Source organism: Peromyscus californicus, unplaced genomic scaffold (assembly GCF_007827085.1).
Source record: "Peromyscus californicus insignis strain IS unplaced genomic scaffold, ASM782708v3 Scaffold_7__1_contigs__length_154581171, whole genome shotgun sequence".
NCBI classification, from domain to species: Eukaryota; Metazoa; Chordata; class Mammalia; order Rodentia; family Cricetidae; genus Peromyscus; species Peromyscus californicus.
This window is the reverse complement of record NW_026294595.1, coordinates 84,752,518-84,765,109: the sequence shown is the minus strand read 5'-3', so window position 1 is coordinate 84,765,109 and position 12,592 is coordinate 84,752,518. Positions and strand designations below refer to the sequence as shown.

Sequence of the window (12,592 nt, the reverse complement as noted above, 5' to 3'; positions counted from 1 at the left end):
CTGCATTGTATTAAGAAGTCTGTGGACATTTCCACTATAGGAGGTAAGGAAAGCTCAGTGAAGATCCAAAGGACAATTATGACATTACGAAAATACAAATACTAAATATACCCAGCAAGTAAAACAAAATGCTGACGCGCACAGGACCATAACCTCAAGTCCAGTGCTGGCACTACTTGCTCTTTCTCTCCCCCAACTACTGAGCAGAAGCTGACACACTAGAAGAACATGCTTGCCGAGGTATACCTGTTTCCAGAGATGCTGCGCGCTCGCTCTCCCTCTCCCTCCCCTCCCCTCCCCCTCCCCTCCCCTCCCCTCCCCTCCCCTCCCCTCCCCTCTCTCTCTCTCTCTCTCTCTCTCTCTCTCTCTCTCTCTCTCTCTCTCTCTCTTCCTCTCCCTCTCCCCCCCTCTCTCTCATTCTGCTGCACACATGGGGAGGATGGCAATCTAGAACCTAAGAATAACCATGTGCTTCCACCCTCCTAAAAGATGGTGGTGGGCCAAGCCTTCCTGAGGTATATACTTTCTTCAAAAGCTTCTGAACAGACAGAGTACCCCTAAGAGAACCAGGAAAAAACCGGATGTTCATCAGCGTCACAGACCAATGAGTTTCATAGAAGAGACTGCCAACTTGGAAGCACACTTCCCACTCTGCACCTTCAAAACCAAAACCCTGAAGAGAGCGAGGGTGTTGAAACTGATCTCCCTTAGCTTAAAAAAAGTCTCTCAACTAGTTCCTTGGGGGGGAGTCTAGATGTCAACACTTGTACCAAATTATTCTGTGGTTCATGCCAATCGCTATACCATGAAATCTAATGTACAGGGAGAATGGAAAAGTTAGACTTGAATCAGTTCTAGACACAGCCCTGAACCATGCCTAGAACCAATCTGAGGTGAAAGAGCCGTATGCTTGCCAAATTACTGTCCATTTTCTAGAAAAGGAAAATGTCCCTAAATAGAGCTTTGCAAAAGGGTAAGGGGGATATAACTCACAATTTTTTAAAGGATTCTACATCATGATTTAAATAATGAATCAAAAATACTTTGTAGTCAGAGCATAATGAGATTTCATTCTTTCAATGGTCAATATTAAAAACAAAAACAAAACAAAATAAAAATCATACTATGTTCTTCTAATGTTAAAAACAACAACAACAACTCAGGAGACTGGAGGACGGGGATTGCAAGGTCAAGGCCGATGTCAGTTACACCACACTGTAAGGTCTTAACTTTGTCTCAAAAAATAAAGAAACAAGCAAAAACAACCAGCTAAGAGGATTCACACAGCCCTTTGCTTATCTTGATTCAGAATATGCAAATACAAATTTCATATGGAGGATGGAGAGTCAATGTATTAAATTTGCATCTTCCACATGTCTCATTACTAGCAGACAGGACACTCGCTCAGAAGCTAACCATACACACAGCTGCCTCTTAAAATATCTTCGGCTAACATTCCCTTAGGAGATATTTTCATATTCTATGGGACAATATGCTACCACAGGTGCACGATTCAGTCTTTCGTTTGCTCTTAAGACCTTCCAATACAAAAAGCTAAGAAATGAATACATGAATACACTTAAAACATTTGAACATTCATTTCTTGGGCCCAGACTGGTAAAAGTCTTTCCCAAACTTTAACCACTTGCACCTAAGGAGGCAAAGTGAATAAATAAACAAATAAATAAGGCGCTTGATGCCAAACATGGTGGTTTGGGAGAACCTAGCTATTGTGTCTTTATGACAATTAAAAAAATCTTAATAAAAACCATATTTTAAAAACTGAAAATAAGCAACCCAAACATTAGAAGCTTTAATTGCCCAGCTGTGGCATATAATACCTCAATACTTTAAGAATCTTGCAAAATAAATAAGTAAATAATAGCCACATACAAAGTTTAGTAAATTTGTCTCTGTGAATCAACACGGTGTATATTGCACACACGTACACAGTACTATTTAAAAGGGTATTTGATCTTGCTACAGTCTTTAGAAAGTTTAAATACCATTAAACACCTACAAACTATAAAATCATGGTCTCTCACTCTAAGACTGTTTTTTTAACTCAGATGAGGAACCTGCTCACTTTCAAACAATAGGCTGATACCTGACATGCAGTTTGACCATCAGGTGCTTAAAGATACAAAAGAAATGTCAAGAAGGCAGACAAATTAGCCATTGTGTAAGAGTACTGATTGGCTGCATGCCCTAGATTTTTCTTCTTCATTGCCATTATTTAAAATTGGAGCATTTTATCACCTTCAGTCAAGCTTTTACAAAAACCATACTTCACTAAGCAGAGGTACCAAAAACAAAAACAAAAAAAAAAAACTTTCTTTTTTCATTTATTGAAAACAAACTTTGACACTGTCAAATATGGACCATCCACGACTTTTAAGGAGCAACCTAGATAATATATTTATAAACTTAAAACTTTAACATCTACTTTTCCAGATGGAAAGAGCCATGCTGTCCTATCATGAATACATATGTTGGCTTACTTACATTTTTTTCAAAGTTGAAGGTATATTTGGTGGGATTTAACTTTTAAACTATTATATTATTAATATTATATTAACAGCCCAATAAAGTATTTTTGTTACCATGAATTGGTTCCCAGGTATAGGAACCAGTACTGTGCCTTCTCAATCCCTGCATTACATGTTTATGGAGACAAAAGTAAGAGTCAGTCTCAGCTTTATGATTCACCAAATGATTCTTACAATTTTATGTTCTACAGGATTCAAAGAAATCCAAAGGAGAGGCGAAAGCTACTATATAGTCTAATACCCATTACTAAAACACACACATACACAAAGAGAGAGAGAGAGAGAGAGAGAGAGAGAGAGAGAGAGAGAGAGAGAGAGAGAGAGAATGAGAATAAGCTCAAATCAAGGAGACCAGAAACTAAAATCCAAACTGGCAGGCTGTCAGTGTTTTCAACCATTATAAAGATGACTAAAATACAAATCTGAGAGACAGACTGACAAAGGCAGAGGCTAAGAAAATGCCTAAACTTGCCTGGATCCACCTACTAAGACAGATCTTTGATCTTTCCTGAGAGATTAAGCTGTCAAATGTTACCTTACAATTCTAAAGCTAAGAGCCAACTACATGGACAGTAAATACTTGTGACACCAAAACTGGCACAGTAGTCAGTTAAACTGGAAATTGGGAACTATTATTGGTTACAGCAAGTCTTCAGAAGTATGGAGTAAGTAAATCCCTGGCATAAATTCTCAGCACTGTTCAGGCAATAGCTAACACATCCCTGCTTGGGGAGACATGGATACCCTATTCCATGGGAGTACTCCAGCTGAACTGGACAACTGTAAAATCTACTGGGTAGACAAGAGCGTCCCCATCACTTCTCTTCACACCACTGACTCAAGAAGTTCATAAAAATCAAAATTCTGAGCTAATGGGTATAGCTGTGTGGTAGAGTGCCTGCCTAGCATATACAAGTCCCTCAAGCCCCAATTCATTGAAAATTATTTACATTAAATAGAAAGAAAACTCTTGTCAATAAGAGTGTTTGCTGTCTCTGTTTTTCCAGACTGTAAAAATTAGAGCCCTGAAGGGTTAGGCACATGACTCACTCAAGGTTACTCCAGTGAATTATTGACAGATCTGGAACCCAGCTCCTCATGTTTCCCATAGAATGCACTTTCCTCTAGGCTAGTTAAAGAGCATAGTGGTTCACTAGTTGGTAAAATAAAGGATCCAAGCTGAAAGATGTTCAGATATTGATCTTTCTCTGAAGTACACTTTTTGCACAAAACTAACCTATCTCTAACAATGAAATTTGAAGAGAATTAGGAAATAAAAAAGATATCAAATTTTACTACTAATAAAAACATGAACATTCAGACACTGATTACTGATTTGACCTGTTATGGAATACACAGTAGATACTGGAAGTTAGAAAAATACTTTCAACTGATATCTGTAAGAGAAGATGTGCGGTATACTGAAGAAAACACATCTTGGATAAGAATCCAAGATGATACTAATAAAGGGAGAAGAAAAAGCCACTGGGTCTTTAAACACTACTTCCAAGCCCTTCAGGTAACTATCAGTTCCATAAGGAAGGCTTGATAAATCTGCTCAGGTATAGAATATTCTCACTGTGAAGGTCTGCGCTATGACTAATTACATGGAAGGGAGGACACTGAGTAACTTTTTGTACAGTATCCAAATTAGTGAAACAGAGTGATTTTCTTTTCCAAGTGTTAAGCCATACACACAGGAAACAATCAGGGCTATTCTACCCTAGCAAAGCGCCCTTGCTACTCATGAATTCTGCAACAAGTCTCCATGGAAAATTTCCTAACACACACTTCTAAACACAGACAAGAACTCCTCCAAGTGAGTGGTAATAAAAAGGCTTATGCAGCTTCAACTGGAAGACTGTTCTGCTGCTCGTGAGATCTTCTCATGAGGTCATTCGAACATTCGTGTCACTTTGCCATCCTCAAGTAAGAATTAAAAACCATCAGACTTCTACAGGGAATAAGCGGCTTAGCAATCATCCAGGGAATGCAACGACTTCATTTTTTTCAGATAAGGAAACTGTCACACACTCCAAAATGGTGTGGAATGACTTGCCCAGGGCTACACACTCACTTAGTGGTGAGCTAAGAACGATGATCAAGGGTTCAGCTCCACCTCTCTCCGGGAAGCCAGGAAAACAGACTTTCAAAATCATCTTCAAGTTATGTGCCAGGCATAATGTGGATATGAAAAGTTGTGTCCCAAATCTACAGTTCTCAAACTCCGTTGCAGAAACACATGAACCAGGAAGCACACACGGAAACCTCCCCACCATGGCCACTTCGTCTCTTCCGCCCCCAACCTTGGAATGTGGGTACTAAGACTGATTTTTATCACCACTAACGCAGGGATAACCTTGAATCCTTCTGATAAAATAAAATGGAATTTGAGTATTAGTAAGAGTACTTAACTGCAACAGGCCCACAGACATTGTGGCACAGGGTTCAAAATAGCTGCTCAGAAATACAATCACTATAAATGGTATTAATGCGGGAGCCCCATCGAGGATCCTAGGGCTTGCAGCTGCTTCTGTCCCCCAAGTTTTATAAGGTAGCATTCAGCAGGAAATAGTTTGGCTGAACAAGTTTAAACCAGCCTAAAGTAGGAGCAGCAGGTATGTAATCTCTGGGGCCTTCTCAATTCTGGACAAAAGGCTAAATGCAGAGAAGTCCAAGTTTTGAAAGCTCTCATGGGAATAGTGTCGTCTGGATCTGAAGCTCTTTAGTGTGGCCCTATGTGCTCATTTACTCACTCCAGAGTTTTTAAATTCCTCCAGGGTACCAGGCTCTGTGGACTGAGTCAAATAAAATCCCTGTTCTCTGAAGGTCCTGTGGTCTCCAAGGCAAGTTGTGCGCACACCTCAGAGGTAGGTGTCACTTGACAAGTCACTGAGGGTTAAGAAAGAACTTTGAGGCCGGGCGGTGGTGGCGCACGCCTTTAATCCCAGCACTCGGGAGGCAGAGCCAGGCGGATCTCTGTGAGTTCGAGGCCAGCCTGGGCTACCAAGTGAGTTCCAGGAGAGGCGCAAAGCTACACAGAGAAACCCTGTCTCGAAAAACCAAAAAAAAAAAAAAAAAAAAAAAAAAAACTTTGAGCAACTACAGTCTCATGTTAAGGCTTCTGTTTTTGTGTTTGTAACTTCACAAATGACAAGCTCCAGAAATTATGAATATGTAAACAACGGCATAGTGACTGTAGGCCTAGCCTCTTAGTGTAAACTGTGCTTCACAGAAGCGGCAACGGTACCTCAGAACGGAAGCCCTTGGTTATCCTACGCTGTCCTGTGAGAGCAGAGTGCAGATCTGGGGCACCTGCCCCTCCTGACTCTGCAGCCAGCTGGTGTGTTAAAAGCAAATATCCAGCCCTTCCAACCCCTTTAAGATAGTGGTCTATATATACCATTTATACTTCTGAGGGTAAAAGCAGGGGGACTGGGGAAAATGAGTTCTCAGCCTGTGTAATCACTCTACCTATTGACCACATTTGACCACTGCTGCAGCTCAGAAAAATGTTATCTGTCCACACCACGAGCTATGCACGGTTACTCCCCAAGGCTCCACATGGAAGATAGGGTGTTTCATTGTCTCCAGTGAAATCTTCAGGTTGTGTGATGCTCTCTGAGAGAGGAGCATGTTCCCATAAAACATGACAGTATTCTCTGGTTTTAGGTACTGTGTAAAACAGATCCTTTTCCTTATGGGGCAAGTCTACTTGTTAACGTTTGAAGAATGTGCTAAACACAGTCTTTACAAATCAGCTAAATAGTGAAATCGTAGTTTAAAAAAAATTATTATTATTATTATTATTATTATTATTATTATTATTATTATTATTATAAAGGCTTCCAAATGGTTCAGGTAAAGTCACCTCTCTTTCTGCTTGACTTCTCTTAACGTTTCCAAACGCGAATGTACATGCCTATCTCCTCTACCAAGTTCTTTTCCTCACTTCCCAACCCTGCTCCAACTTTCCCACAAATATACCCCTGTGAGCAAAACGCTGCACGCTTCAAAGTTAACTCTTCTGGTGAAAAGTTAAATGACATACTGAAAGAAAAGGTCTTTCGATGCGTGCATAAAGTAACACCTGAGACAGAGACAAAAACAAAGACTAGGGTGAAATACTCAAAGCCACAGGCCTCAGTTCTCATTATCCCCAACCTACAAGGCCGGCGGAATGCCTTGTCACCACCCACCTGGAAATACAGCAATGCCCCAGCTTGCCTAAAAGGGAGTTTTCCCTTCCTAAGATCTGTGACTCCTTTAAAGCTACCTCTAAGAGGTCTCTTTTGGTAGCTTGAAGGTAGAAAGGAAGTTTCCTTTGCCCGAGGGCCTCTCGGGCCCCTTTCTCTCTAACAGTTCTTTCACTGCTCCTGATTTAATCGTGCAATAGGCCACACAACACGACAGACAGGACACAAGAAGGATGAAAGGGACATGCAAGCTACCCTTCGCTCAATTACCCTATTCTTCTTCTATCTATCGCTGGCATTTGCCAACACCACCTCCAACACCTCTTTCAGAGTCCTCCTCTTTCCCGAGATGTTGAAAGCTCTCTGAGGAAAGAGGTGTGGAGGCTCAGAACCATTGGTGACTCTTCCTGACCTCAGGCAGCTCAAATGAAAGGTTGCCCACCTTGCAGGCTGCACTGAATGTGTGCTCTGGAACTTTCTCTCCCAACATTCTCTAGCTTAAGCCAGCATTCCTTCTTTAAAACGCCTTATCCAGTAAGAGGATTCCCGCCGAGAAAAGGCTGAATCTCCCCTCCTCCCTAGTGCCCGGCGTGTGGTAGTGAGTCCCGAGTGGGTCTGGGTTGGGGGTGGGGTGGGGCTACACTGCACAGGCAGAATGGGGCCAAATTGGAAAGCGATTCACCTTCTAAGGTACAGGTGTTTCTTCCCTCCGCCTTCTGGAACCCTGGGGGGATCCAGGTGCTTCCCCATGGAACGTGCCTTGTTGGCAAATGCAGGCCAAGTTCTAGGCACCCTCATCCGTGGCCAAAGTTTTGCCAGCCCAACAGGGGGCCGCATGGGGGAAGAGGTCGCTGAAAGGCTGCCAAGGACAAGCGTTTTCAGCGTCCTCCCTCCTTCTTGGCCCTAGACACATTTGGGATTTGAGATGGGGGCTGGGGTGTGTAATTGCGCCCAAAAAAAGTCTGGGAAAGAGAAAGCTCCTCGGGGCTCAGATCCGGACTAGCTAAGTCTGAAAAGGCCATCTTTCGGGAAAGGGTGCCAATGTGCCCACACACATCCACAGGTGATCGGTGCACCCTGGACCCTAGGGCGCTGGGGGTTGGGAGGCTGAGGTCTAGCCCTGGCTCCGCCCCGCTGCGCCCCGCGGGTCCCCCAGCCCGTAGCCCGGTCGCCCGCACTCACAGCGCTTGGGTGAAGGCGCTGAGCCCCTCCGGCACGGCCGTCAGCCCCTTCCCGGAGCAGTCCACCCGACGGTCGCCGTCGCAGCTGCAGGGCGCAGCGCAGAGAGGCGGCGCCGCGCCGCTGGGCCCGGCCGAGCCGAGCAGCCCGAGGGCGAGGAAGCAGAGCAGCCGCAGCGGGCCCGGCATTGCTGCGGCCGCCGCCCGCGCCCGCCTCTCCCGCGGCGCCTCTCGCTCCTCGGCTCGCCTCGGTTGCCCTCCGCCGCCCCCGGGGCGGCCGGCCTGCCGGACTCGGGGCCCGGGCGCCGTCCCTCGGCGGTCCGCGTGCGCTCGCTCCCTTCAGCAGTCCGCCGCTGCAGCGCAAGGACGCGGCGCTCCGCAGTGTCTCCCTTCCCGCTGCTCCATGGACGCGCACGGGCAGCGCCGCGGCTCGGTGGCTCAGGCCAGCCGGGCCGGCCCAGAGCAGCTGCCGGGGCCGCCCGCTGCCATCGCCGCCGCCTCCTGTCCCGGGCCTCCTCCAGCCACACTGCTCCTCAAGGTTGCGGAGCGCAGCCTCCAGCCATGCCGGCCCGGCGCCCCAGCCCCCGCCCCGGCTCTCACAAACACCCCCCGGCTGTCCGCGTTCTCCCCGGCGCGGCTCCCGCTCTGGGCGTCCTTTTCCCTTCTAGGGTTGCACGCTCGCCTCCGGAGCCCCCGGCCGCCGGGTTATGCAAATCACTTAGGTACATGCAAAACTAACCCTGCTCCCAGAGCGCCATTGGTCAAGGGAGGTCTCGAGCTCATTACTATGCAGGTAGGGGACCCGCTATTGGTCAAGAGTAGAGGGGCGTGTCTCTCTGGAGTGAGTGACAAGGTAGTGCTGCTGCTGTTAGTGGTGGGTGGTGGTGGTGGTGGTTGGTGGTAGAGGTTCAAGGAAAACCCCTGACTTGGTTGTGTCTGCGAGTCAGGTTGAGGATTGAAGGTAGACCTATCGCAAGACGAAGAGTCGGCTGTTTCCCTCCCCCACCCAGTCTTTTTCTTCCCTCTGCAGAAATTGGATCTCCTAAATTGGATGACCTGAAAAGTAAAACTCGTCTCCAGCTTTCGGTCGTTTCAAATGACTCTCCGCTGTTCCTAAGGGCAAGGGCATGGAGAGCTTTGCAAACAGGGGAAAAGAAAAGAGAGATTTCGAAAAGGAAGGGGGAAACATTTCTTTCTAGCTGACGCAAATTTTTGAATTTCAGTTGTGCACTAAATTAAACAGTGTAACCCCTCCCGTATCTCACTTCACCTCTGAGATCTTAGTGCTCCTTTTCATTCACACTTGGGAACTAAATTAGCGGTTAATCGTCCGTGACACAAATCAGACTTCTTTCTCCCTCTAAAAATCCCAAAACACAAGGATTTTGAAGAGTTCAAGATGGTGATGTTCTAGAACAGAACATTCGAGTGCCAAGTGACTGCCCTCGAGACGCCAGAGCCAACGTGTGTGTTAACTATCAGCATTCCTTCCTTTTCCTGCGCTTTTGTTTTCCTTGTGGCCTAATACCCACAAGCATTATACAAAAATACAGCCTTGTCAATGCCTTCTTTCTTGCTTTCTGCTATGCCTTTGGGTTGTTTTACTCTATATTGTAGATGCTTTTAATGAATCCGTTAAGTTATTGTGAGAAGGGTATTAAAATATCCGTGTTGTGTAAAGTTAACTAGATATTTCATGCAAATAAAAAAGAAAATATAAATAAATTAATGAAGACCTAGACAATACCATTTTTAAAAAGATCAATTTATTTATTTATGTATATGAGTGATCTATCTGCATTTACTCCTTTATTCCAAAAAAAGGGCATCAGATCCCACTATAGATGGTTGCGAACCACCATGGGGTTGCTGAGAATCGAACTCAGGACCTCTGGAAGAGCAGCCAGTGCTCTCAATCCCCGAGCCGTCTCTCCAGGCCCTAGACAATATCTTAAATGGAAAAAAAAATCCACCATCTTTGCAGCCAAGAACTTATGGTAAAAGATAATAATAATAATAATAATAATAATAATAATAATAATAATAATAATAATAATGATGATGCCAGGTTGGATCCATATATACTATAAAATCATGCTAGTGAATCAGTAAATACGGACGAGTTTTAAGAATGATGTATTTCCTCACTACAGCGTTGGAAGAGAACTTTCAAAAAAGATGAGCATCAGACTCTCTCGGGCACCATGATCTGCTTCAACCTAAGATCACCACAGAACAACTCCTGGCTTCTGAATCTTGGTCTTCCCCCAACTTGTTTTTTGTTTTTGTTTTTCCCTTTCTGTTACTTTCCAGCAACTTTCATGAGTAAACAAAGTAAGGAAAAATTATAAAGTTAGTTCTAATTGATATTTTGAAGTCTTCTCTCTCTTAAAAAAAACCACTAAAAGGTAGTACAATTTCTCCTCCTAAGGTACACCTTCTGCTTTATTAAAATAACTATAGACTTTACTGGTTGCATTCATTTCTAAGGAATATTTATGTGAACAGGGTCTTGCTATGTAACCCAGGCTGACCTCAATTCACCATCCTCCTGCCTCAGCCTCATAAATGCTGGAATAATGGTATGATAATACTATTATTAATATAATGATTATATTTTATTCTAATATATTTATATCATATTGTATATGATATAATATAATTGATAATGTAATTAATATAAATATAATAATAGTGTTGCAGACTCATTTCCATGCTCTCTCTCTCTGTCTCTATCTCTCTGTCGTTTTCTCTATCTATCTGTCTGTCTGTCTCTCTAAAGAAGTGTTTCCTAGTGGCTGGAGAGATGGCTCAGTGGTCAGAGCACTTGTTGTTCTTGCAGAGGACAGGAGTTCTTTTCCCAGCAGCCCACATGGTGGTTCACAACTGTCTGTGACTCTGTCCAGGGAATTTGAGACTCTCCTAGCCTTCATGAGCATCATACATGCACGTGTATGTGGAACACTCTTATATATGAGCATCAGCCATGCATGTGTATATGGTATACACATATACATGCAGGCAAAACACTTATATACATCAAATAAAAATACAGTGTTTTCTGAATTTCCGTAGTCCTAAGAATCACATGCACAGAATAATTTAAAATGCAGAGTAATTTAGTGTGCCTGGACTGGGGCCAGGCATTGGCATTCTAAAGATCATGAAATGAAAAAGACACAGGTGATTCCTGATCACTTTCAAGAACTTTGTTATGGTTGGTATCTTAGGTGAAAATAGAGACTCAGATTTTCAAAAAGGGAGAGGTATAGATTTTACTAAGGAATAGATTTGTATTGTTTATGAAATGAGGAAAGTAAATTATAAAAGTGATTAATGTTTACATCTTAGCCAAAAAGACAAAGATCACAAAGGACTTTGTCAGTAAAGTGAAAAAAAATCTATTAAAAAGTTCATTTCCCATGGGCTGAAGAGATGGCTCAGAGGTTAAGAGCACTAACTGCTCTTCCAGAGGTCCTGAGTTCAATTCCCAGCAACCACAGGGTGGCTCACAACCATCTGTAGTGGGATCTGATGCCCTCTTCTGGCATAAAAGTGTGCATGCTGCTAGAGTACTCATACATAAAATAAATAAATCTTAAAAACAACACAAAACAAAAAAACCACTCATCTCCCTATCATTACTACATTATGTGAGCCTCACTAAGAATAAATCGATCTATTAGTTTTCACTTCTTGGGCAAGTTGTCCCGCAGGAACATAAAACCAGAATGAACTAAAGAAACACAATCTTCAGTGAGCTGTTCCGAATAGCTAGAGAAAAATGGTCAACTTTTACCTTAGCTACAAGCACCAGGAAGATACCAAGAACCCAAGGACACATTTGGTGGCAAGCAAAAGAGCCACCTCACTGGTCTCTGCTGAAGATGGTCTTTTCTCATGGCCACAGATGGCTCATTTATAGCACCCACAGGTGAAGCAGAGACTGCAGCCTGTAAAGTGGCTTTAGTAGTACACACCATAATTATAGACCTAGAAAAGCTGGAGAATTGTAAAGTCAAATCCAGCTTGGGCTCTGTACACAGGGAAACAGTCTTAAAAGGAAAGAGACCAAAAAAAAAAAAAAAAAAAAATGTGTGGCCTGGTTGCTGCACCCTGAGGACACTTTGTGGGGTACTGGAAGTGAAGAAGCATCCCATCTGATGATGCTTCCTTTGTGCAAAGGGCACAGGACTGACTGGTAGATAAGTTGGACATCACCCCATTATCCTGACACTCTTATAAAAAGGACCTGAACAATATATATAGAAGCCATGCAGGGTAGGTAAGGATTCAAAGTACTCAACTAAGGAACAAAACAAAACAAAAAGGGATAGTAGGAGCTCTCAGCCAGTGCTGAAATGATTAACAGGTTAAAAATCCTCACCTATACAGAATTTCATTTTTTATTAAATATCTCTGACTCACAACAAATGGGAAGCTACAGCAAGCTGCTTAGGAGATAAAATGTTACCAATATGGTTGAAGTTCTCTTTGTCTTTCTCCCCAGTCATTCTTTTCTTCTTCCTCTCCCAGCAAAGTAAGCATTTTTCTAAATGTCATAGCTAATTCCCATGCATAGCTACACGGTTTTCATTGTGTCCCTAAACAATGCACAGTATTGCCTTGAAAAATATCACTCAATACTTTTGTTCTCCAGCTAGCTCTG

General features: G+C 43.4%; 1 protein-coding gene across 1 annotated transcript in view; it reads right to left on the bottom strand.

Annotated features, from left to right (window-relative positions):
- Positions 1-8,152, bottom strand: part of Lgr4 (leucine rich repeat containing G protein-coupled receptor 4) — a 100,331-nt gene extending 92,179 nt beyond the window's left edge. Inside the window, exon 1 of the mRNA XM_052726122.1 lies at positions 7,928-8,152. Within this exon, the coding sequence (XP_052582082.1) occupies positions 7,928-8,112 (185 nt within the window). The 5' untranslated portion in view covers positions 8,113-8,152. The remainder of the gene's footprint in view (positions 1-7,927) is intronic.
- Positions 8,153-12,592: the final 4,440 nt, after the last annotated feature.